The sequence below is a fragment of the Engraulis encrasicolus genome, chromosome 3 (assembly GCF_034702125.1).
Source record: "Engraulis encrasicolus isolate BLACKSEA-1 chromosome 3, IST_EnEncr_1.0, whole genome shotgun sequence".
NCBI classification, from domain to species: domain Eukaryota; kingdom Metazoa; phylum Chordata; class Actinopteri; order Clupeiformes; family Engraulidae; genus Engraulis; species Engraulis encrasicolus.
Window position 1 is genome coordinate 44,314,316 of NC_085859.1, and position 27,996 is coordinate 44,342,311.

Consider the following 27,996-nt stretch of genomic DNA (forward strand, 5'->3'; position numbering starts at 1 on the left):
ATGCATACGTCTAGTTATTTTTAATTTTAATGCAACTTGTAAATGAGCGTGGACTTCTTTGAAATGGATGGTTCTATTAAATAAACAACATCAATCTGCAAAATGGGTTTCATGTGATACGTTTGGACAAGAGAAGTACCCACTTCGGGTATCACTCATCCTCCAGCCTTAGCTGCAGCAGCAGCACAGCCACTGACTGTAAAAATGGTCTTTCCCTTTCCATCCGCGGCAAGTAGCTACTGACTGGGACGGGAGATACCATTATCAGAATGCTGAAAACCACTACGGCCAATTTAATAATGTGGTGGTGGTGGGCAATTAAAACAATACTTGTATGTAATAAAATACAATGTCCGCCTGATACTTGCCTTATTCACCCGAAAGCATTTAAATTCAAAATAGTCTTTCGCTTGTTGGCCCCATTAGCCGCGAGCTAGCACCGTTACCTTACACACTGACCGCAGTAGCCTACCTAGCGTCATCGGGACGCATTGTTGTCTGGGTTGTAAAAATAATCGCGGCCAGTAAAAAAGAAACTATGCATACCATGTAAACAATATCAACACATATGTAACACAAGCACGTTTTTAAACATTTTATTTGAACTTTCCATGAACTTTATATGAACTCAACTTTCCCCCGGTGGCTCCCCACTCCCCGCCATCTTCCAAGAAGACAGTTGAAGTTGTTGACGTTATTAATATTTCCGTGAACTTGAACTTGGGTGGGTGTGCGTGGGGGTGGTGGTGGTGTTGTGTGTGTGCATTTTGTATGTAAATTGTATGCTTCTGTACACAATTTTTGTACTGAAAACAACTTTAATCTCAAATAAAATGAATATATGAAAAAGCAAGAGTTTCAATTACTATATTTAGAAGGAACATACACACACACACACACCACCCCCCCCCCAACACACACACACTTTGGTTTGTCTGATGTTGACCTAGCTGGGGGCAGACATTTTGACCTTTTATTATTTGATGACCACACTGACAAGAATTCTCGAGAGACAAAGAAAATGAGTATCAGAAAAAAAAGTGCGATTTGGAATTTTTTCCAACAATGTGGTGACACCACACTGGCCACCTGCACCACCTGCAAGGTCCCCATTTCTTTTAAAGGAGGATCTACTGCCAACTTACACCGGCACCTGAAGAATAAACACCCTACTCTCAGGCTTGCAGAGGTGAGGAGGGTACAGGAGCAGCCAACCTTACACCAGGCACAACCTGAAGAAGAGGCACGCGCAGGAGAGCGGAGGCAAAGGTCAGTGGCGCCCCCTGAGCAAGTGCCCATGACTAATTTCCTGCATCGCCCTATGAATGCCGTGTGGCAAAAAAATTTGGATGAGAAGTTGGTGAAAATGATTGCCTCAGATCTTCAGCCATTCTCCATAGTTGAGGACAAGGGTTTCAGGGAATTCACGAAGGCACTCAACCCATCCTACACGCTGCCTGGTAGGAAGGCGCTCTCCCAGTCCCTGATCCCTGAAAGGTTTGTGAAGTGCCAGGCGATGGTGAAAGAGAGGGTGGCAGAGGCTCCAGCAGTTTGCCTCACCACAGACTGCTGGACATCACGAACAACCAGCAGCTATCTCGCAGTTACCTGCCACTTTGTTGATGATGACTTTCAGATGAAGAGCTACCTGTTGGACTGTTTCGAGTTCACCGAGCGGCACACTGCAGACAACCTCGCCCATCAACTGACTGCCATTGCCGAGGAGTGGGGCGTGGCAGAGAAGGTTGTAGCGTGTGTCACTGACAACGCTTCCAACATTAAATTGGCTGTGCGCAAGACCAACTGGAAGCACTTATCGTGCTTTGCGCATACTCTGAACCTCATAGTCCGTGGGTCACTCACTGTATTGGATCAGACTGTTGAGAGCGTGAAGACAATTGTGGCCCACTTTCACAAGTCCACTGTCGCTGCGGAGAAGCTGCGCACAGCTCAGCGCCAAATGGGGTTGGCAGAGCTGAAGCTGATAATGGACTGCCCCACAAGATGGAATGCGACACTGCAGATGTTGCGGAGGTTTTCTGAGATGAGGGAGGCAATCGTCACCACCATGGCCCTTGTGTGCCCACATCTGCCCACCCTTTCCCCCAATGAGTGGGCAGGGATTACTGAGGCCTGCCAGGTGCTGCAGCCGTTTGAGGAGGTTACAATTGAGATCAGCGGAGAAAGGTAATTATATCATTACAATGTAGGGGTAATTGCAGCTATGCAATTGAGATTACATTAATGGGCTCGACGAATAACTCCTCATACCATGGGTAACCAAAATATGTAGGGGCAATCGCGTTTTGGGAGATTTATCAATTATGACTTATGTAATAAGCTCGACTTATGTAATAAGTCACAATTAATCAATCAAAAAGGTAAATAAATCAGTCTCATAAATAAATCAGTCTCATAAGTAAATCAGTCTCATTTGATTTGGATATTAATCTCAGTATTTCACAATGAATTGCAAAAGATCAAGACTAATAGGAGTACTTGTGCACGTTGTGATTGGCAGTACAATGAAGCAGTCGCCTTCAAGGTATGAGACTTAAACCTAACTGTTCACTGTGACGGTCAACACAAGGGGCACAAAACTCAGTTGCAGGGCCAAAGTTCTAAGTAAGTTGATTCCGTACGTACACAATGCAATAACAGACAAAATGCAATAAAATCAAATGAATAACTTTTATTAACTACCAAGTAATCTAAATAAAGCATTACATTCAATGTCGGTTAAATGGAATAATACAAATATAAGGCGCAAATACTATAAAACAAGGAAAGAAAATAAAAGAAGAAAAGAGGGGAAAAGAGAGAGGGAGAAAGAGAGGCTTCTAGCCTGTGTTTGTGTGTGTGTGTGTGTGTGTGTGTGTGTGTGTGTGTGTGTGTGTGGGCCTTGTGGACACGAAATGGCGGATCAAACGCGTGTGTGTGTTTGGTCAAGCCAAGCTAACATTGGCTACAGAAAGTTCAGGCAGAACAAAAGGCTATGGTAGCTAGTAGCTACCTAGTCTAAGGTAATAGCAGGTAGAGCTAGCTCTCCGGTGAGGCTAGGGGCCTGCAACGGTGTCTGGGATTTCTGTAATTAATGTACGCTATTCCGAATGGAAGAGAGAGAGAAAAGAACCGAGACAGAGCAGGGTGTGAGAGACGGGTTGTCTAGAGCAATATCTGTAGTCGACTACAAATATGGCAACTCACATGCGTGGGGAAATATTGTCTAGGTATGGGAATGCACACAGAGCCGGCTAGCGTTAGCTAGCACGAGCTCAGAAAGTTTGCAGAGAGCACAGGACAATTAATGACTGTCTGGCGGACAGTACAGTGAGAAGGTTCTACTCAAATTGTACCGAGAGGTACAGGGGTTGCCCTGGGGTTTCTACAAGCGTGATTATTCTCGAGGGAGAGAGAGAGAGAGAGAGAGAGAGAGAGAGAGAGAGAGAGAAGCGGTGACTGTGTGTCAGTAGGAACAGCGTATGCTGTGGAGATTAGCAGCTGGCTAGCTAATCAAGGCAGGGCCGGTTGAGGCCGTGAACGTCAGCTTGAAAACCCTTTGTCCTCACCAACCCCGGGAAATTTTGAAATTAACTAACAATGAAATAATGATATCTAAAAATAGTAAGGAATGAACCTTCGATCGGCGAAAGAGGTAACAGAACTACATGAGCTGAAATTTGAGAAAAAAACGAAGAAGAAGAAGAACCCAGAAAAAGACATGGCGGCGACAGGTGATATCCAACAAATGTTTGATCAACTAAAAGAATCTTTACTGAGGGAATTTAAAGACCTTAAAGATGAACTGAAGGAGTTCCGTCAGGAAAGTGAGCGCGACATCAAAAGCTTAATGCAAACAACAAAAGAGACCCGTGAAAAAGTGGAATCTATGGGAAGTAGGATCGATCACTTGGAAGAAAGAGTTAGTCATTTGGATGACTGTGAGGCGGGGAAAGACGCAATAACCGAATCTATGTTGTCAAGAATTGATAAACTGACTGACCAAGTGAATTACCTAGAAAACAAGTCCAGACAAAATAATGTCTGTTTTTACAATGTGGCTGAAAAAAGTGAAGACGGGGACATGAAAGCATTTCTAAAACAATTCATCACGGAGAACATTGGGGTCACAGAAGAATTAGACCTGGTGCGTGCCCACCGCACCAAAACAGTGAGCGGGGACTCGGCAAGACCCATTATTGTGGCCTTTCGTGACTTTGAGGTGAAACAGAAGGTTCTGCAAACGGCATGGCAAAAAGGTGAAATCATCTACAAGGACCAGCGGATCTTCCTGGACAACGACTATACCTATAAAGTAAGACAAGAAAGAGCATTGTACAAACCCATTAGGCTACAGTTGAAAGAACGCAATGTTAAAAGCCACATTCTCCCACCAGCAAAGCTAAAAGTCTTCAACAGTGACGGATCAACTACAACTTTTTCGAACGCAGCTCAAGCAGCAAAAGAATTAAAGCGCAAAGGACTATATGATGGATAGACCGACAGCCTAGTGGATTATGGAAGATTTGAGGAGTATCTGAAAATAAGTATGATATGGTTTATGTAGTGGTTGCATCTCTCTCTCTCTCTCTCTCTCTCTCTCTCTCTCTCTCTCTCTCTCTCAAAGCAGACCAGGCCTGCTTGGGTGTAGGATGGCCCCCATCATTTATTGGAGGTACTTTAATTAGGCTACTTGAATTTGCGATGCTACCTGGTGACTGGTTCGGGATGGCTGCGTCTTTTCTCTCTCTCTCTCTCTCTCTCTCTCTCTCTCTCTCTCTCTCAAATCAGACCAGGCCTGATTGGGTGTAGGATGGCCCTCATAATTTATTGGATTTACTTTAATTACTTGAATTTGTGATGGCATTACCTAGTGACTGGTTCGGGATGGCTGCATGTCTCTCTCTCTCTCTCTCTCTCTCTCTCTCTCTCTCTCTGTCTCTCTATCTCTCTCTCGGGGGGTGGTTGGGGTGGAGGGAAGGGGTTGGGGTTGGGGGGGGGGGGGGGGGGGGGAGGGGTCTGGGGAGTATGAGTATGTGAATGTAACTAAGTTATGGCTATGAGTATTGGATCTCTTTCTCTCTCTCTCTCTCTCTCTCTCTCTCTCTTTCTCTCTCTCTCTCTCTCTCTTTCTCTCTCTCTCTCTCTCTCTCTCTCTCTCTCTCTCTCTCTCTCTCTCTCTCGGCAGATCAAGCCTCTTTGGGTGTAGGATAGCACCTCATAATATACTGGATTTAATTTAATTATTGTTTAATTTTGTGTTGCTATTGCCTCTTGTCTGATTTTTTCAGCAGAGTATGAATTTTGGTATTATGTTAAAAATAAACACTAGGCTTATCTTACTGAAAATGCTTTAATTAGTCTGGGTGCACTATCCAGAGGTATACTAATAACATTATTTATTTGGAAACTGGATTAACTTTTATTTTTGATTGAAGATAATGATTGGTATAAATTAGGGCAATCACTTTGAATCATAGGGGTTGGGGTGGGGGGTGGGGGGTTAAAACAAACTGGCGCAATAGGGAATGAGTTTGCTGACTATGTTGGCTAACACCCTGATCTTAAGGATGCCTACAACATCAATCACCAAGAGCTACCGTCCTATACGGATGGAGTACAGATGGAACCTGATTTCTGTATGTGAGTCCTTGTCTATTCGTTTTTTCTTTGTCTATTGTATGTGTTTAAGTATTTCGTTTTCCTTTGTTATTTATGGCTTACCTGTATCTACACCACTGCAAGCTCAAATCACACATAATTACACATATGCGTATGGCACACTAGCATTTGCAAAGAGTATTTTATTACCTCATGTATAATCTTAAAATAGTGTCACTGAATGTGAACGGAATGCACAATGTTATAAAGAGGAAGAAGATCTTATTAGAAATGAAAAAAGAGAAGGCAGATATAATTTATTTACAAGAAACGCATTTGGAGAAAGAAGAACATGAGAAATTAAAGAAAATAACAAATAGTAAAATATATTATAGTTCATATAACACAAAGCAAAGGGGAGTAATAATAATAATTAAAAATCACATTGCTTTTGAAATGGAAGAAGTTTTTACAGACAAAGATGGACGATATGTTCTTGTAGTAGGTAAAATAGAAGGGATACAATTTTCTTTTTTAAACATATACTATCCACCAGACGCTGGTATAGAATTTATGACTAAGTTAATAGATGTATTAGTGACAAAAGCAAAAGGAATAGCTGTACTAGCTGGGGATCTAAATCTTGTCATGAATGCAAAAATAGATTCAACAAGTACGAGACTGCATAAATCTGAAAAGAATGCTGACTTATTAAGGAAGGCATGCCAAGAATTTGGACTGGTAGACATATGGAGAGCACTCCACCCAAGTAAAAAAGAATACACTTGCTACTCAGGAAGACATTCTGTGTATAATAGGTTAGATTATTTTTTCATGTATAGAAACAATTTCACACTAGTTAATTCATGTCAAATTAGCTCTATAAATATTTCTGATCACGCTGCCATCTCTCTGTCTCTAAAACTTAATTGTAAAAAAGGTAAATCCCTGTGGACATTTAACAATTCTCTTTTAGAGGAAATAACTTTCGTAGAAAAAATAAAAAAGGAACTAAAATTATATATAGAAATAAATGACACGCCAGATATAGATCCCATCACACTATGGGAAGCAGTAAAGGCTGTATTAAGAGGTATAATAATATCCTACTCCTCCGCAAGGAAAAGATCTAAAGAAACATTAGAAAAACAACTACTTTATGAAATAAAATGTTTAGAACAACAGCATAGTGCAACACACAGTAAAAAGGTTAAGATTGAGTTAGAAGAAAAACGAAAAAAAATAGATAAATTACGCATGGTGGAAATTGAGAAACTAATGACATTTACACAACAGGAGCGGTATGATGGTGGACCAAAGGCGTTAAAGATACTGGCGTATAAATTAAAGAAACAGCAAGAGAAGACACACATAACACAACTAAATACCTGTCAAAATAAAGTTATAATGGACAAAGATGAGATTGCAGAAGAATTTGCTAAATATTATGAAGATCTCTATAGAACAGAATTAAAAGATGATAAAGAACTAATTCAGAATTATCTTAAAAAACTTGAAATACCAAAAGCAACACAAGACAATAATATTGAATTAACAAAGCCTATTACACTTGAAGAAGTAAATGAGGAAATACAAGGTCTAAAACAAGGAAAAGCACCAGGAGATGATGGCTTTCCAAATGAATTTTATAAAGCATTTAAAGATCAGCTTGGTAGCTTATTGGTAAAAGCCTACAACCATGCACTGGGCACAGGTAGATGGGCTCCAACATGGACTTCATCCATTATCACTTTGATTCATAAAGAAGGAAAAGACCCAAAAAATTGTTCATCCTACAGACCAATATCTCTATTAAATACTGATCATAAAATAATAACATCAATCCTTGCCAAAAGGATAAAATACATTATTCCTAATTTGATAAATACCGATCAATGTGGCTTCATCTCGGGACGTCTCCTGGGTGATAATATACGACGAACATTAAACATAATTGATTACTCAAAAAAGAATGACGAAAATCTAATTTTATTGACTTTGGATGCAGAAAAAGCGTTTGATTTAGTTTCATGGCCTTTCATGTTTGAAGTAATGTTAAGTTTTGGTTTTGATGAAAAATTCTGTACATGGATTAAAGCAATATATGCAAACCCGGTATCAGTTGTAAAGACAAACGGTACACTATCAAGACGGTTTTTAATTCAAAGGGGAACAAGACAAGGGGACCCCCTCTCTCCACTTCTTTTTACCTTTTACATTGAAATTCTTGCAATAGCTATTAGACAAAATAAAAATATTAAAGGAATTACAATAGGACAGGAAACACACAAGCTAGCACTATTTGCTGATGATATAATACTTTACTTGACAGCCCCAAAACAATCATTGCATCAACTGATGGGAGAGAAATAGAAAATTATAGTACAATTTCAGGATATAAAATTAATAAAAGTAAATGTGAAGCCTTAACAATTGGCAGGGAAATGGACCACGATCTAAAGCAACATTATAATATTAGATGGGACTCACAGATAATAAAGTACTTAGGGATCTATATTAGCCCGGACTTGAGTGACTTGTATAACAACAATTATAATACTTTAGAATTAAAGATTAATCAGATCTCAATAGGTGGAAATTAATCCCTGATGGAATTTATAGTAGGGTAGAGACAATTAAAATGATGGTACTCCCACAGATTCTCTTTTTGTTTCAAGCACTTCCAGTCTCACTACCTCCAACTTTTTTCAGAACTTGGAATAAAAAATTTGCAGACTTTATTTGGAATGGCAAAAAACATAGAATCAAATATGAGACATTAACTCAACCAAAGGAAGAGGGAGGTTTAGGGGCCCCACAAATACAAAAATACTATTTCGCAGCACAAATTTTAACAATAATGAATTGGATGGGAGAGGAATCACAAATAAAATGGATCAATATTGAAAGAGAATTGTCGAATGGACTACTTGGCTCTTTACCTTTCCTTAAAAAAGTGACACAAAAGCAACATCTACAAACATTCTGCATTGGAAATACATTAAAGATCTGGCGACAGTTATGTTCTCATTTAAAAATCAATACTGAAAGCGTACGGCTAAGACAAATGAGATACGACCCAGATTTTAGAACACAAAAAGATGACAACATTTTGGACACTTGGGCAAGTACAGGACTGACCATATTTGCACAAGTTTTTGAAAAAAATATAGTAGTTTCATTTCAAACCCTTGCAGAGAGATACAGTCTACCACAAAAACATTTCTTCAAGTATTTACAGGTCAGGAGCTATATACAACAAAAGGCGGAAAAGGCAACTAATGAAGTTTTAATTTTTTTGTTAGAAAATAGAAACAAAAGTAGAAGGGGAGGTGCTCTAGCAAAGGCCTATAAACTAATACAAAGGATGACAAAAACAAAGTGCAAGGCAAAAGAAAAATGGGAGAATGAATTACTAATTACTATTACAGATAGTGCCTGGAGTGAATTATGGAAAGAGACTTTCAAAACAACCCAGTCCAAATGCTGGAAAGAGTTTGGCTGGAAGGTCAATCAAAGATTTTTTATGGTACCTAAACAATGTGCCCATATCTCAGGAGCTGACAAAAAATGTTGGCGAGGATGTGGAGAAGAAGGGTCACATACACACATATTCTATACATGTTCTAAAATAAAACCATTTTGGGAGGAGGTTAAAGCGAGCTGTCACATACATTTTTGATCTTAAACAACCTCTAACACCAGTAAATGTATTGGGAATTGACCTACCGAACAGCATAAAAAGAACGCACCGTAATTTTTTTCATATTCTAAGACTCACTGCACTAAAGCAAATTACAAAACTATGGAAACAAAGCAAACAACCAGATGTCCAGCTATGGTATAATACAATAGAAAATGTTTTGGAAATGGAAAAAAATATATTATTTTCTAGAAAGTGCTCACACAAATGGGAAGAAATGTACCCAGAAAATCTTTGCAATAATATGTGTCTTTACTTTGAAAATAGAACAACAACATAAGCTTCCAAATCTTTCACAGCTTTTGCATGCCCTCACACACCCACCCTCTACACCAGCACATACATACATCCAATACAACACCTACTTCACACACACATACACCTACAGGTGAGCTATAGAATGTCTCTTTCTCTCTTTCTCTTTCTCTCTCTCTCTCTCTCTCTCTCTCTCTCTCTCTCTCTCTCTCTCTCTCTCTCATTGTCTCGTAAGGTTTCAGTTGAAGTGCTTTTTTTTATTTTTTATTTTATTTATTCTCTGTCTTTGTTGGTTTGTTTGTTTTTGTCTATATGTTTGTCTGCGTCAACTGTCTATTGTCATTTACGTATTTGGGAAAAAAAAAAAAAAAAAGTTTATCTGGTAGTAGGCTGAAAAGTCATTGAATAATATTAAGAAAAAAAAAAAAAATTAAGAAGAAACAAGAAGAGAGAAGGGGAAAAAAAAGGGATGGTGATGATGATCATGATGATGATGATGACGATGATGATGAATGTGTTATATTGAAATGAACTGTAAGCCTTGTGAACAATCCTACCAATAAACAAAGTAACAAAAAAAAAATAATAAACACGCGCGCGCACAGATGTTTAGAAATTGCACGATCGCATTCGAGAGGGTCACGGAGCGTTCCGAGCATTTATATGCGTCCAAACAATGCTTGAAAACACTCCGATCGTTTCGAATGAGACGTAGCAACTAGTAAACAACCGGGAGAGTTAGTGATAGCAGATTGCTAACTAAACAGAAGGGGAGACAAAAGGGGATCAGACATGTATATGAAAATCAGCTAAGCTTACTTCAAAACATCTCTAAACTGACAGTAGAGTAATATTGCCCAGATATGCCTACTGTGAAGGAGATGAAAAGGCTTCCAGCCTTTTCAGGAGAGAGAGTGGTTATCCTCAGTTGTGGACGAGAGTGGCCTGCAGCTCTCGCAGTCTGCAGGGTCCGAATGTCCGATTCTCGGTGTGTAGACGAGTGTCCAACAGCGCACGAAGTCTGCTCCAAACGTCCGCTCCAGCGAGACAGGAAGGGTTGGGAAAAGTTGCTCGCACAGCCCGGCCGTGCGATGCTTTAGGCGTGAAACAATTGATGCAAAGTTCCACAAATGAATCCGGATGAAGTCTTGAGCAGGAACGTCCAGGCTACCGACTTGTTAATGGGCTACTGCCTTCCAACAGTAGAAACCAAAGACTCTGTTGTCTCTGATTGAAACTTTGCAAAGAAAATGAACTTACAGCTGTTTAGGGATGAACTAAGCGTTACATTATCTGTATTCGGCCTAAATATCAGATAAAAGCTATGTTCAGAGTTTGTGTGCACAGTCTCTTGTACTGCACGGCAGCGCAGCTCCGTCCTGCTTCAGAGCAAACGGAAAAGAGAGACAGGGCATTGTTTGTAGCATGGTTTTGTAAATCTTACTGTAGATCACTGTAAGGGGGCGTCCTTCAGTGGTACATTGTAAACAGTCTTTTGGGCTCAGCGCCCTCTAGTGGAAGGGAGGAGAAATGGCTGGGAGACCCTACAACAATGAAAAATACAATGAATTTAAAAATAAATATACATGAATACAAATTTGTTACAGGCAGCAAGAAGGGAGGATAAGGGCGGTAGTGTGGCATTAGTGTGTCTTAGTCCATCATACACACACAATAAATATGAACAGTTCGATCAATTCATCAAATACATCAATTCATTAAAATACATACATATAAACACACACAATAACTCTTAGTTCATCAAACGCACATTAAATATGAACAGTACAATCAATTCATCAAATAAAAGGGGTAGGTGAGGAGGGTAGATCTCTAGCCATTTTCCATAGTTGAGGACAAGGGGTTTGAGTTGATCAGATAGTTCATTAAAATACAGAGCGGGATGGGGGGAGGTTCACAAAACAGACGCAATAAATATATATAATAAATATGAATAAATAATTAGCAAGATATATAAAATGGATGGGGGGGGGTCACAAAACAGATGCAATAAATAGATATAATAAATATGAATAAATAATTAGCAAGATATATAAAATAGCAAATTCATTAAAACACAAACGGGGGTGGGGGGGTTGGTGGGGGTGGGCAAGGTGGAACTATATGTTGATCGGAGGTATAAGGATGGGATAAGGGGTAGGTGAGAACAAGGGGTTCAGGGAGATCACATAGGCGCTAAACCCATCCTACACACTACCTGGTAGGAAAGTGCTCTCCCAGTCCCTGAAAGAATACTGAAGTGCCAGGCTATGGTGAAGGACACTCCAGCAGTTTGTTTACCTCAGATAATTCATTACAATACATGGGGTAGCTTCAAATGTGGGGTATACAGGCAGTCGGCTGCTATGCTAATGAGCAGGCGGGGCACTCGGAGGGTCACTCTCAGCCTCAAAATGAATGGTAGTGAATGAGAAGCCAGCGCACTGGAGGGTAAATTCTGCCTTTTTAGACTTGTTATTGTCGGGAGCACTTTCATTCAAAGTCCACTGGTTAAGTTGCGTTGTGAATCCAGGGAAGCGACTATGAAGTGGCAGAACCATATCTATGTCCGAACGACCACAAACAATTGTAGAATCCACAGTCCCCCCCACCAACACTAAGCTGTCAGACTGAGTTTTGGTGGGGGGACTGTGGATTCTATAACTCAGGCATGAAAACGGGTCAGGGGTGAAAAAGGTGAGAAAGGTGCGGCGTGGCGCGGTGGCACGGAGCGGCGCGTGTGCTGCAGCGGTGCGCGCGAATGTGTGGTGTGCAGTGGCGTTTTTGGGGGATAGTGTTGAGTCATACTAGGGGGGTCTGGGGGCATGGTCTCCCATGGGAGAAAATTTAGCTAAAACCGTCTTTAAATGATGAATTTTGAGCATACTGTAGCGACCCAGGGACAGTGAACATAAGAAGAACTGTCAACCATCTTCGTTACTTCATGATTGTCATGCTGTCATGTCTGATGAGGGGGGCAGACAGACAGACAGACAGACAGACAGACAGACAGACAGACAGATAGATAGATAGAATGGGTTTTGGTTCTCAGGCTTTTTTAAAAATAAATTCCCCCTTGACCTCATCAAAACCCTGCCAATGCCCCCCTTAAAAATAAAATAGACTAATGCCCCGCAATGGCAAATAAGCACCCCTCTCAACACTATCCAATGTCCCCTCAACGCTTGCCTGGTTGTGATCTCGTTTGAACAGTTAATCATCATATTTCAGACAACTTGTAATACAAAAATTTTTTTGCACCTAGTATATCTGTTTCCCTATGAAAAAAATAATAGGAAAGCTCCAACTTTGATCGTGAAAAAAATGTTTGACCATGTTCCACTAGATTTTTAATATGTCATTTAGATGTAGGCTACCAAGGGATTACAAAAAACTTGGCATGATTCCTAAAACAATTTGTCCCGTGTCAAACGATTGACTAAGTTAGGCTTCGCTCTTTCTCCCTCTCCCTCTCCCTCTCCCTCGTGCGTGCTAGAAGCCGCAGCATTCGAAGCATGACGTTGGATGCCTCGCGTAGATATGCGCTTCTTCCCCGGCCGTAGCGCATACTATTTCGCCATTCCGTAGCGCACAGACCCGTTAAAATAGCCGTCAGGAAAACGTACCGTAAGCCTACCCAAGCTTTCATTAAGGGAGCTCTTTTGAGAATAAATACTTTTTCACGTGGGCAGGGCAAATGCGGTTTCAAATTATTAGGAAAACAGCTTAACTTCTGTGGCTAACTACATCCACTCCCTTCTCATCGAAATGCTTGCGTCTTGATGTTCTCATAACAAGAATCATGATCTCAAATAGCTACCTCTCTGGGAAACGTGTAGACTATCTGTGACAGATCGTTTGGACATTTTCTTATAATCAGAGATGTTCTAGAACTAAAAAGAAAGATATTTGATACAACCACGCCAGCCCCGCAGACCAAAGCTTCACCTGTTTAAAACGCTTTCAAAGATAAGTATGAAGGGCGGGACTTAGATTGAGCTCGTTCACGTTATTGGCTGTGCCGACAGCGACAAATGCAGTGATTGGTCAAACAGCATTGTCGGTTGTGGAATCTTGTTTTATGCGGTAGAGCGCTACACAATGATACAGTAACTTGGCGCTACACTTTTCTCCTCGCTGGACCCCCCCCCCTAAAATGTTCTCCTCGGATCTACACGATTCACAGAAATTACCCATTTTGATTTCAAAACGGCGAAATTCGCCGAAAGGTGAGGGATTTTCATGCCTGATAACTGGTGGTCGTTGGGACATATCTATGGTTCTGCCACTTTATAGTCGTTTCCCTGGATTCACCACGCAGGCAGTGGACTTCGAATCAAAGTGCTCCCGACGATTAAAAGCCTAAAGAAGCAGAGTTTACCCTCCAGTGCGCTGGCTTCTCATTCACTGCCATTCATTTTGAGGCTGCGTGTGACCCTGCGAATGTTCCGCCTGTTCATTTTTGGTTCATTTGCATACCAACCGACTGCCTCTATAGGGATGGGATAAGGGGTAGGAATGGTGTGACTTCACATAAAAGATTTAATACATAATAAGAAATGTTAACCATTAAATTCATTAAAATACATAAACTCAAACACACATAAATAAATACATCAAAATAAGTATGACCAGTTAAAATCAATTCATAAAACACATTGTGGCTGGGGGGTGGGACGAGGTGGAACTGTACATTGAGCTGAAATTGTGAGGTATAAGGATGGGATAAGGGGTAGGTGAGGAGGGGAGATCTCCAGCCATTTTCCATAGTTGAGGACAAGGGGTCTGAGATGATCAGATAGTTAATTGAAATACAGAGTGGGATGGGGGTGGGGGGGTCAAATGTGGGAGGAATGATGTGATGAGAACAGATGCAATAACTGGATATAATAAATATGAATAAATAATATATATAAAATAGCAAATTCATTAAAATACATAAACTGTGGGGTTGGGCAAGGTGGAACTATATGTTGATTGTTGGTATAAGGATGGGATAAGGGGTAGGAATTAGGTGCAATAAATAGATATAATACATAATAAATAATTAACAAGATATATAAAACAGCAAATTCATTAAAATACATAAAATGGGGGGACAACGGGTGTGATAATAAATAGATATAATAAATATTCATAGAACAATTCATTAAAACAAATTCATATAACAAATTCATTAAAAATTATATTTCAGGTATGTGACCGCCTCAAAAATCATCCTCCTGGCGAGGGGCCTTCAGAGGATGACGGCCAATCATCTGAGGTCAAACCACTTCAAGGAAAACATGACCTTGGACCTCCTGAGGGCCCTCACGGACCAGATGGCCAACAGGTTCCTCAGGATGGAATACCACACCCTTCTATCAGAGTCATCCATCCTGGACCCACGGTTCAAAAAGAAGGCCTTTTCCGACGGCCAGGCTGCCATTGAGGCAGTACAGAGGCTTACCCAAGCAGCTGCACAGGTGCCCATCCCTGGACCCCAGGTTGGAGGTGCGGGAGAAGGTTCTGCTTCTGCTGACATGTCATCAGCCTCAGCGGAGGAGAGCCTGATTTGGAGGGATTTCGATGAGCAGGTGTCGGGCCTCGTCTCTCAGGGAAACAGCACCGCTGAGGCCACGCTGGAGTTAAGGTCCTACACTCAGGAAGCCCTCCTGCCTAGGTCCCAGAATCCGCTCACCTGGTGGAAGACTCGGCAGGCGATCTACCCCCGGCTGGCCGTTTTGATGAGGCAGAGGCTCTGCATAACTGGCACATCGGTTCCGTCAGAGCGGGTGTTCAGCAAGATGGGATCCATCATCTCCGACCGTCGGAGCAGATTGAAACCCGCAAAAGCCCGGCAGCTGGTCTTCCTCAATGCCAACTGGCAGGAATGAACACGCCTGCGTTGAGTGAGGCAGCAGTGCCCTGAAATCGGAGAACACACACACACACACACACACACACACACACACACACACACACACACACACACACACACACACACACAATTTTCACAAGTTTTCAAGTTTAATGGAATTTCAAGTTCAAGCTCTCTCTCTCTACCACAAACACACACCTCCCTCACTCACACACGCACAAACACGAACACACACACGAACACACAACATTTTTAGTTTTCACGTTTAGAAGTTAAATGTAAGTTTCCAAGTTGATTGACATAACACACGCGCGCGCACACACACACACACACACACACACACATAATTTCACAATTTCAAGTTCAAGTTTTTGTTGCCATTTTTCCTTACCTTTTATATAAAATCTTTGTAGCCCACAACTCGGTGTACATCCCTTTTTTTCTTCAGTCAATGGGGTCTTCTCTTCGCCATTAACTTTAAAAAGCAAACAAAAAAAGACAAAGAAAATCAGAAGTAGCGGTAGTAGGACCTACACGTGATCGAGTCACTGCTGTGCCATGTGCTTTACTGCTTTACAGTCTCAAACGTTAAATGACTGCATAACATTAAGCAAATTCCCGATGAAGTTAAATATTTAAAAATTAAACCGTTGAGTGTAATCCATTTCCCGGAGAAGGAAGGGATAAATGTTCGAATACCGTGCCAGCCGAGGGAAATCACTTGGCACGCGACTTTCCACCCAGGTTGTTGTTGGCTAACAGTTGGCCTTACCACAATACTACTAGAAATACGAAAGATGGAAAGCGCCCACTATTATAATACTATAATAGTAGCACGGTCACGTCCATGTTGTGAATACTTAAATCGACAAGAGGGGATAAGACAAATGTGAGGTGGTTCTACAAATTCCAATTCAAATAAGCAGTATGTCGGCACATGCTGTTATATTAGCGTGTTACTAATGGATTCCAGGACAAACCAGCTGATATTCATGCGTCTCCATTACAAGCTGACCTGACACGGAGCGTCAAGTTTGTAATTAACCATATAAACAATATATTTCACACAGTCATTGTGACTTACCTGTCGAAGTTAAGATAACGTCGAAAAGCAGGCGACAGCGTCCCTTGTTCGCGCATTGGAGACAACAACAGCGGCCAGCTGGTGGAAAAATTAATTTGGGCGTCTTGTTCACGTGCCAGCTGGTGGAAAAGTTTGGGCGTCTTCATCACGTTCTGACCATGTGGGTTGGTCTCAGTAAACGTGACGTCAATCTAACATCGCGTGGTTCGTGCTGCTGTTGCCAGATTTGATTATCGTAGTTGTACCATTATTTGTCCATTTTGCCGTCTGTACGGTCAGAAAACATGTTGTACGATAATTTCAGAGTTGTCATTCAGTTGTATGCCTTGCAACTTGAATTTGCATCTTGTAGGCTACGATATGAAATTAAATTTCCTCCCAACATCATTTTGAGGTTTTTGGGACGCTAATTCAGCATTTTCCATCTGGCAACAAACATATGCGAAATAATCATGATGTCCCTAAATGATGCAGTTGTTCAAACCACGTAAGGGTTTTGATGGCTCTGAAGGAATTTAAAAAATATAAATGTTCATCTGCATTTTTATCTAAACTTGTAGGGCTACAGGCTTGAAGGCCAGAAGGCTCTGTGTGTGCAGCAGAGGAGCACCACTTCTTAAAGTGGTATTTTGTACTGCTATCAGAGCTTTAACACATTTGCCTATATTTGGTTTAGTATTTGGATCTAGGACAGGACTACTACACAGCCGCACAGACAGCTTGCGATGCCGAATGAACGAACGAACGACGGCCTGCCTACTCAGACTAGGCGCATAGCAACAGTTTCCATGACCACGAATAAACAACGTGGTGGTAGAGACAAAGGCACAAGGCAGGCATACTTTTAGTTGTAAGTGAAGCGTGTAATTGAGCCCTTTTTTTAAAGAGTGCTGCTGTTAAATATTAATAATATTAATATGCAAAATGGGTTCAATTGATAGGTTTGGACAAGAGAAGAAGCACACAAGCCAAGTAATAATCTGTCTCTCCCTCTCCTCTCGTCTCGTTCACTGAACTAGTTCCTTCGGTCGGCAATCGGCATTCACTCCCATTGCGTGTAATTTAGCCCTTTACAAAAAATGAATGCTGCTGTTAATTAAATAAATTATATTAATGATATTAGTTCTAATATGCAAAATGGGTTCAATTGATAGGTTTGGACAAGAGGAGAAGCACACAAGCCAAGTAATGGGGTCCTCCTCCCTGTCTCCCCCTCCTCTCGTTCACTGAACTGGTTCCTTCGGTCGGCATTCACCCCCATTGCTTGCTATTGCACTGTGGCGTGACGTCATCAAAATGAACGACTGAACGAACTGTGAACGAACGAATTCTTCTGATGAACTGAACGATGAGAACGAACTGGCGCGAAAGAATCGCCACGCCCTTCACTAGTTTGGGACACTGTTGACGTCTCTTCCAATGCTCAGGGATAGGTGAATCCTCAAGTTTGAATCTGAGTAGCCCCGAGGATGACTCAGGCGCACAAGGAGCATGTTGGCTGGGATCAAATGAGGTGACACATTGGGTTATTGATATCTGCAAGGACACTGTGGTCAGTCATGTTGCAAAGCATGATGGGCAGGGCCGGATTAAGATGGACTGGGGCCTCTAGGCTACAGTTTGACAGGAAATGCCGCGGCAAAGCTACACGGCCAGCGTCATTACGAGCTAGAATTTAAGAATTAAATGTATGGAGACAAATCTTAGTACTGCCTCTTGTCACAATTCTGTCTTCCACACTCCCCACCCCCCTTTAGCCAGCTGGATCCCCCTGGCAAGTGGGGGCCCCTAGACTGCAGCCATAACTAGCCTGTGGGTTAATCCAGCCCTGACGATGGGAAATTTACAGTTTGTAGCAACAGTACACCACCTGGCAATCAACAATGTTCATGTGGTCCAGACTTTCAATACAACAAGGCCAGTGGTGTATGGCTTTTGATGAGCCGGTATGGTGAGAGCTTTGCGACCGCATAGCCTGACAATGTGTGGGCGCTTTGTGGTCACATAGCCTTGGGCAATAGCTGCCATCAGAGTGGGCTCTGAAAAGGGATTTCAAACCATCTTTTTGAGTGCCGTCTTGGTAAAGATGGTCAAGGACATTGGTGCTAATCTTGAAAAATTGCTGACATATTGAATTTCTGTGTAGCCACTGTGCCTTTTTCCAAAACAGCGGCCCTCAGACAGCATTTAGGGCAATTTTCATGTTTTTATACCAAACGAAACGACTTTTACACCAACCATTTAGTAGTAATGGCCGCCATCTTGAAAAATGACCGCCATATTGAATTTTTAGGTAGCCAAAACAGTGGGCCTCAGACAGCATTTCAGCCAAATGTCATGTTTTTATGTCAAAGTAAATGTTTTTTTATTTAGTAGCAATGGCAGCCATCTTGAAAAACGGCCACCACATTGAATTTTAGCTTGGCCAGTGCTTTTTATGGAACGCTAAATGAGCCACGCTTAATTAAATAAATATGCCAACAAATAATTAATTAAATGTGTCATTAATTTATTTAAAGTGGAAAAGTATTTAAAGTACTCCTTTCACCATTTAAGTAATTATTGAATTATTTCATGGCAAGCGTGTTTCAGCACATTATGAAATAATTGTATCTGTCAAACTCACCCATCAAAGTATGTGGGCGTGTCCTAAAATCTGATTGGTTGCACTGCCTATCAAGTCAAAACAGATCGAGTGTAGAGCTGATCATAGGAAAGATTTTGTCGGACGTTCGTGTGTAGGTATTAGTGAATCACTCAGATCAGTGAGGTAAAAGGTGTCCCGCCAGCATTCATTCACCGCGATCAACATTTCAACAGGTAAGTCCATTTTTTATAAAAATGTGTAAATTTACACATGGTTAATGTTTTGACCTAGGTTAAGCAAGTTCCATTTGAACGGATTCGAATGGCTAACCTTAGCAAGCAGCTGTCTACCAGCTAGCTTACTGTGTACTCAGATAGTGGTTGTGCTACTGTTGAGATATAATGGGCTATGGCAGATAGTATATTCATCTGTTTTTTTGTTTTTTCACTAAAAGCCCATGATGTGATATGTTGTTGAGCAAGGATGAGACGTGTGCATTTGACGTGCAAGTGGATAGTGCCATGAGTGTCCCAGCCCAGCCATCCTTGAAAAATCTGTGCATGCATGTAGCCTAAATGAACCTAGTCCTTGAGATGTAGAACTAGCTGCTTCGTCGAAACAATCTGACTTCACTGTAGTAGCGATGTGAGTGAACATACTAGAGCCTAATAGCTTGGGTAACATTAGAGCACACACTTTGTAACGTGTACAGTAGGCTACGTCTATTCCAGGCAACTGATTACTGCCCGTCTCTCTTTCGCTAGCTGCTACTGCTTCCATTGGTTTTCTTGACCAAAAGCTTTTTTTTTCTTTTTACAGTGAAGATGGGACTGGGACGGATGAACTGATGGCAAAGCCGCGCACCTACCAAAGAAGTGACTGCAGGAGAATGCCCCACAGACCACAGCAGAATGCTGACAGGAACAGCAACAAAACAGGGCTGATAGTATTCAGGCTCCATGCCCGATTTCAGGCTTGACAGAGTTTGCAAAAATAAAAACATTGATAACAATTAGCCATTAGGTTATTCTTACCTCAGAAAGTGTTACAGGTTCAGGTTTTTTTTTTCTTCTTTCAGGCTTGAATAATGGTCATACACAGGCTATTAAATGTTTGAATAATGTGTCGAAATAGGCCTACGTTACATCACTATCCAGTATCTTGTCGTCGTCGTTAGAGCAGAGGGAAAAGTTCAGGCTCGGGATTTTTTTTCACCATCACCCCTGACAAAACCAACTTCATCATGTTACTTTGACGTTTCTGACATACCATGGCCACAAAGTAGTAACTTCTAAATGTACATGTGACATGGGGTCGGCCCTATGCTCCCACATCCCATTAGTCCCATATAGCTTCCACAGAGGTTATCTTGTATTGTAGCCTATTGTTATTGTGTACTGACGTGGGTTTAAGCATGATTCCACCCAGGTTGTGGTTTAGTTAAGTCCATCTCTACTATTATGAGTAGAGCATGGTTATTACATTGTGGGTTAGAGGTAGGTATGGCTGGTGTTAACTGAGACTGTTAGGCACGATTTCAATGAGGTTAGGGAAAGGTTTTTGGGTGGAACAGTACCATTGGCCTGCGGGACAATTCAGTCTAATTCCCCCCCCCCCCCTTTTTTTGTTTTGTTTTTGTTTTCAGTGTTTGTGATGTGGGACGGGCTGTGGGAACATAGACACACTCCCTTTGGTAGACACTGTTACTCAAAATTGTTACACATAATAACTTGACCCTTTCCTCTCATTCCAGTCTCACATCAAAAACATCACCAAATCTGCCTTTTTCTATCTCAAGAACATCTCCAGACTCCGGCCCTCACTCTCTGACTCTGTGACCGAAACACTTATCCATCCTTGAAAGGCGCTATATAAAACCAAGTTATTATTATTATTATAATATTACAATAGATGTCTCAATTGTTTAACAGTGGACCAATAATGATTATCTAACCCTTACAGTGACAGTTAAGGGTTTATCGAAGTGAAAATACTGTAGGCCCCTAGGCCCTACAGGGGCAAATTATTATCAGCAGTTGTAGCATACCAGCTATATTGTATTGAAGGTATTCATAGAACCTACTAGGGCTGAAACTAACGATAATTTTAATAGTCGACTAATCCAGTGTTTCTCAGCTTTTTTTAGATGAGGCACCCTTCCAATTCATGAAAAATTTCAAGGCACCCCAAACCAACAAGCCGTAACATGGCATCTCATCCGATACCACACAAGCACCCCAGGGTGCCCCGGCACCCCTGTTAAGAAACACTGGACTAATCGATATATCTAGTCACGATTAGTCGCAAAAAAAAAGAGACTTACTCCGACCTTTGACAAACCTTCCTGGCCTCTTGCGCAGGGATGAAAAAATTCTTTCAGCTCACATTGATCTTGAAATCTGGATAGTAGCTTATTTACTCCAAGATACAACGTCCAATTCATACGTGCTGGACAATTTTAGGATTCAATAAAGTAATAAAGCTGATATAGTACCCATTTGTCAAGAGTAAGAGCATGTCAGAAGATTGAACAAAGGTCTCGACTCTAGGCTTCTTTGTGGAAAACTAACAGTCTACAGGTCCTTCTCAAATAATTAGCATATTGTGTTAAAGTTCATTTTTCCCCATAATGTAATGATAAAAAAATAAGCTTTCATATGTTTTACATTCATTGCACACCAACTGAAATATTTCAGGTCTTGTTTTGTTTTAATATTGATGATTTTGGCATACAGCTCATGAAAACCCAAAATTTCCATCTCACAAAATTAGCATATCATGAAAAGGTTGTCTAAACAAGCTATTAACCTAATCATCTGAATTAACCAATTAACTCTAAACACTGGTAAAAGCTTCCTGAGGCTTTAAAAAGTCTCAGCCTCTTTCTTTACTCAAAACCGCAGTCATGGGTTAGACTGCTGACCTGACTGTGTTTAACATTGAAGTCAATGGCAGTGGCATTGCATGAGGGTTATGAACGCCCAGATATCATTGATGCTTAGCTGTCAGCTGTTTGTTGTTCTTTGATCTGGTGACCCACACTTCCCTCTTCATTATACTCCATAGATTTCCATACCAAGTTTTTGTATTTTTGAGAAAAAACAATTCTAATTTGCCAGACAGAACTTTCCATTGACTTTGAATGGGGTTTCATGTCTGGCAAATTAGAATTGATTTTTCTTAAAAATAGAAAAACTTGGTATGGAAATCTATGGAGTATAATGAAGAGGGAAGTGTGGGTCACCAGATCAAAGAACAAAAAACAGCCGACAGCTAAGCATCAATGATATCTGGGCTTTCATAACCCTCATGCAATGCCACTGCCATTGACTTCAATGTTAAACACAGTCAGGCCAGCAGTCTAACCCATGACTGCGGTTTTGAGTAATGAACAAGGCTGAGACTTTTTAAAGCCTCAGGAAGCTTTTACCAGTGTTTAGAGTTAATTGGTTAATTCAGATGATTAGGTTAATAGCTTGTTTAGACAACCTTTTCATGATATGCTAATTTTGTGAGATGGAAATTTTGGGTTTTCATGAGCTGTATGCCAGAATCATCAATATTAAAACAAAACAAGACCTGAAATATTTCAGTTGGTGTGCAATAAATGTAAAACATATGAGTTTATTTTTGTATCATTATATTATGGGGAAAAAATGAACTTTAACACAATATGCTAATTATTTGAGAATGACCTGTATAGCAGCCTGTAGATGGAGTTAACATTTACAGCATCACAACTTCTTCACTGTAACAAATATGTGGCATATTTGGATAGTCCACTCCGTGCCTCTTTCACCGCTTGTAAATATTGTAATTATTGATGGCTAGTCTTCCTCTTGTTATTTATGCCTCCAATAGATACTTTGACTAGAAAGTTAACTTGGCTCAGTTCATGCTGAAAAGAAGAAGATACAATTATTGACAAAGACGAACATTTATTAAATCTGTTCAATTGTGTTTCTGCAGGGAAAGAGCAAGAACAAAATACAGGAAATTGATCTGAAGTGCACAAAATGTGTATCAATGTGAAGAGGTTAGAATAACGTATTAGTTGCTTAAAGATGGCTTACAAGTCTACATCAATTGCAAGATTTAAAGGTTTTATAGGTTGCATGCATACAAATACTAAAACATGCAGTGAAATTAGAGTTGTGTGCCTATACTGGGCATAGCAAGGTTTCTCGCAGGGGAGCTGTCCGCAGCAGCCTCCTCTGGTCTTGGTGGACAAGTCGTGGAACTCATCCCTATCTGCAACCTTGGTTGACCACCTCAGTGCTATGATGTGTTTGGCCTCGGCTTGGATGGCAGGTTGACTGCAGTTAAACATGGGAAGAAAGATAAACCAAGTTGTGCAGAATTATATAAACAAGACTGAACTGGAATATACATACATACACAGGAAAATCATGGTGTAACAAAGAATGGTGATCACTTACAACTTATGGTGTAACTGAACCTTGGGGCCCACCTCTGACCCAATAAACAACACAAAACCCACAAACCAATATTATTTAAAGGCACACTTGGAATACTGTCCACATTGCGCCCAGTTTGAGAATGAGTGTAATCACTCTACTTTCCTTCTGGCCTCCAGCGCTTTAACCCATTGTAGCCTGGAGACACATATACGCTGCATTCAGGTTCTTGAGATTTGAGGGTTTTTTAAATTAAAAATGTGGGTATGTTAGAGCTGAATGAACACATTGTAATGGATAACATGTGTGTGGTGAGTTGTATAGTAAGTGAGTGCGTCTGAGAGTGCATGACTGATTGTATAGTTAGTTTTTTTTTTTTTTTGCAATGATACAAGCATGTCATGTTCTGTCTTCGTGTAATAAAAGTGTAGTACTAGACTACAATGATGATACAGGCCTTGTTTATCTGCGGTTTTCTTGACAGATTTCATTGGACTGGCTCTCTGATCCAGGTGTTGTGGGCAGTCAGGCTTTGTTGATTATCTGCATAAATAATACACATAAAGTCAGATGATCCATGATCAGTGCAAGCTTGCAATCTCAGCTAAATTGATACTGTGCCGTTTGTGGAAATAAGCTCATATTACTCCTCCCCTTGAGTTAATGATCAAGGTTTACCTTCCTCCTGTACTTTCAATCGTTTTCAGAGTATGGCTGTGCAAATACTACCTCCATGCTCCATGCTAGTGATAAACATTGAATCCTATGAGACCAGCTGGCGGCTAGAGAAAGGTAAAACTCAATCATTTAACTCACAGCCAGGGAGGTGTAATATGAGCTTATTTCCAAAAATAGCACAGTAGTAGTAGTAGTAGCCTTATGTCCCAGTATTGGCAATTGTTTTGCAGTGGGTGGTACACTTCTCACACCCACACACAAAAAACATTTAACAGATAAAGAATTAAAACAAACAAATAAACAAAACAAAAAACGTGGAAGGGTTAAGATAAAATAGTAATCTAAAAGAAAGCTCTACAGAATAAATCTTAAAATCTCTAAACAGTATCACTTCAACACTTGATTAGTCAAATAAGGTTTGATTGTACCACATTAAGATGGTACAAGTGGGTTACATATTTTACCATTTCCATACATGGATGCAATATACGCACTATACTGTATAATACCACAACGCAGATGATGTCCAGAATGATCCCGGTTGGGCGAAGGTCCAACTCGGTCATGGCACCAATGTGACAGACATTGTCTTGTGTAGGGCTAGTCTGTATGGACATCAGTAGGCCGGTTTGGTCACAGTATCCCCTTTTTATTTCTGAAAATACAGATGTGGGAATTACAGCAGATCTTACAACAGATTACTTCTATTCATCTTCCACAATGTTCTGAATAAAACCAGTGTGTGTGTGTGTGTGTGAGTGAGTGAGAGAGTGAAGAACGCTATAGCACTTGATAGTATAGCTACACATGACAGACATAAACACATTAAGTACATAAAACAATAATTGAGGCTACTCTAGTAGGCCTATTGTGGAATACTATTACATTGATAACAACAGTAGGCCTACTGTCCTACAAAGGCAAAATGCAACATTTTTAAAACAACAAATGTATACATACCAATATACCATATCAGTTTAACTTATGTAACTGCATTACGTGACAGTACAGGATTCATACATATTCAAGAGAGCGAAAATAGTCTCGGACCGCTCATGAACATAACTGGACAGATCTAGTCCCAGAATGTTCTGAAGTTGAACTAGTAAGCCAAGCACTGGGAGACTACCTTTAATGTACTCTTGATATTCATACCATTTGCTAGTGACCAAGCTATCCACCTTGAATTCGCAAATTAATCACTTCATACTTGCTTGTTTTCTATGGTGTGATAAGTAACTGGTAATTTTTTGTGTAGTGATGATGCCTGCTAATGCTATTTTTCTAGCACTAGCACCCTCCTAGAAGAGTATGGCTGGCTGACGTCTCGACCCCATTCAAAAACTGGAGCGTCCGCCAACATTGTTATTGAACAACGTTGGTAATGTTTCTTAGTGTAGCAGAGTGGAGGTTGGTAGAATTACTAACTTTTAAGCAATTAGGTTTTAGAAGGTGACTACGCCAGTCTCGTTAAGGGTGAGACAACCCAGATGTTAAAAATACAATTTTCCCCGACAGGTTCTAGATGACAAGGATGACACAGCTGTTGCACATACAATAGTTTTTATTTTCTTCTGCTTTCAGTCTTATTCATTTTCAAAATGAGCAGACAGTTCACTTGAGTCCATATAGGCTACACAAACAGAGTCTTAACTCTACTGAAGTCAATACAGGTACATATCGTGAAACGGTGACGGCTTAAGTGCGAGAGCACTGAGTAGGCCTAGTACAGGTAATTTACTGAGTGTGTTAACTACACACTGCACTGCGAATGCAAAATAACACTGCAATCAATCAAAACTGTACACACAAAACATAATCAAAATAAACAAAATAAGTCACAGCACACTAAAATGATTCACAGTGAAGAGGTAGCCTATGTTTATCAAATCAGGCCTCTTGGCAGAGAGTTTACTATACCACTCAGGGGATCTACACCTCACCAACAAGTTTACACGATGATACTACTAATCTCAACCAGCCAGTCTCCAATCACTCATCCCTTGTCCAAGGGGTGGGTGATTGGAGCTGACTGTGTCAGACCGTATGGCTGAAAGACGAAGGCGTCACGCACCTGCGCAAAGAACAACAACCTGCCACTACTAAAAGAGCTCGTGGTGGTAAAAGGCAAAATAACAAACACAAACACCGGGAAAAGACGGCGGCGTCCCCCCACCCCAGCCACTTGACGATAATGTGCTCAACCTAGAAAGCACAATACAGACTGGGTTAATGCCAGGGAAATGCCATTATCAATGAGCAAGGTGTGGCATGAAAGCCACAGGCACAGAGTAACGGTTAATTAGAAATTACCTTCAGTTGCAATTGGGAAGCACTGGACCGAGCTTGGAAGTCTACGGTTGACCCTTGCTTCACCATGCAATGCTGCAGTGAAACAACATCTCGTTAGCCACAGTACAAACATAATTGGCTATCGCCAGGTGCACACAGAAGGGCTTACCTTCGAGCCGGTTAGGCTACATGCGGCAACCTGGCGTCCGCATTTCAGCTGCGCTCTACGCGCTCCAGTGTGGGTCCAACACCCAACACGCCAACATCACCTACTTCACCCAGCGTACAGGGCTTCCCCAAGCGCCAACCGGTACTGAGGTTAGCCACACCTGGCTAACAGACAACATAGTAGGCAATTTATACTAACCGGAAGGGCTCCACCCTCGCCCACACGGGCAGCTGTTTTCAATTACAACATGCACACTAACAGGGGACCTAGTCCAACCTGTTACACTAGCATACCATCTACTTTGTTTTGCCAACAAATAACTCCTTGTCTGCGGTCACTCTGACTGTGCTAAATGCAACTAGCATTACCACGGTGAAAATGAGACCACGTAGCCGGCTAGTTCCAACGTTTTGTCAGGTTACACAACGGCAAATGCCTTTCAAAATTGTCTACATTACCTGTGAGAAAGTGTGTCAAACAACTAACACGATGATGGAGGAGATTTGGTTCCCGGAGCCGTGGATAGACCGCGAGGAAGCCAAGAAGAACTTGTCTTGGAGGCACTTGTCATTCTCAACGTATCTCGACAACATGCATCCACTCCTTTTAAAACTTCATGGCCAACAAGCTAATTTTACGAATACATTTTCCTAAAGATAAAACTCTAAGCCTTCCACTTGAAATGTTGACAGTGCTACAGTCCCAATCACTCACAACCCTTTTTGGTCATATTTCGAATAGAAGCAGCTTTCCTCCTTGATCCATTCATGTCATGTAGGACGGTGTTACGCTTCAGACCAAAGCAGTCGATAACACCAGATTGGCACTAGTCCCGCCCGTTTATGTCAGTGGTTCCGCCCACTGACTTTGATGGGTGAGATTGACAGATTAATTTAATTAATGATGTGCTGAAACACACGTAACATGAAATAATAAAATAAATTAATTAAATAATTAGTTGAATTGCGAAATAAATATTTAACATTGCATTATATAAATTGCCATTTAATTCATAAATTATGTATTTAATGCCAATTTTAATTATTTAATTCTACTTAAAATTAATTAATGACATATGGAATTAATTATTTATTGTTGTATTTATTTAATTAAGCGTGGCTCATTTGGCGTTCCATAGCTTTTTTCCTAAAAAAGTCACCCGTAGTGAGTATTTCAGCCAAATTTCATGTCTTTATAACAAAGTAAAAGGCTTTTACACTAACCATTAGAAGGGGAGGCGGCCATCTTGAAAAATGGCTGCCATATTGACTTATAGTGTGGCCAGAATTTTTCTCCTAAAAAGTGACCCTTAGAGAGTATATCAGCAAAATGTCATGTTTTTGTACCAA

General features: G+C 40.9%; 1 protein-coding gene across 1 annotated transcript; it reads left to right on the forward strand.

Annotated features, from left to right (window-relative positions):
* The first annotated feature begins 235 nt into the window (after window positions 1–235).
* LOC134445443 (E3 SUMO-protein ligase ZBED1-like) lies at window positions 236–15,439 on the forward strand. Its single transcript, XM_063194522.1, has 2 exons — window positions 236–2,187; window positions 14,754–15,439. The coding sequence occupies exons 1-2, from the start codon at window positions 842–844 to the stop codon at window positions 15,433–15,435; spliced, it is 2,028 nt and encodes a 675-aa protein (XP_063050592.1). The 5' UTR covers window positions 236–841; the 3' UTR covers window positions 15,436–15,439.
* Window positions 15,440–27,996: the final 12,557 nt, after the last annotated feature.

Excerpts from the sequence above, each read along its gene's own strand:
- LOC134445443 (XM_063194522.1), top strand. The coding sequence starts at position 842 with ATGAAAAAGCAAGAGTTTCAATTACTATATTTAGAAGGAACATACACA. Across the intron at positions 2,188-14,753 it reads ATTGAGATCAGCGGAGAAAG|GTATGTGACCGCCTCAAAAA; the intron begins GTAATTATATCA and ends ATTATATTTCAG.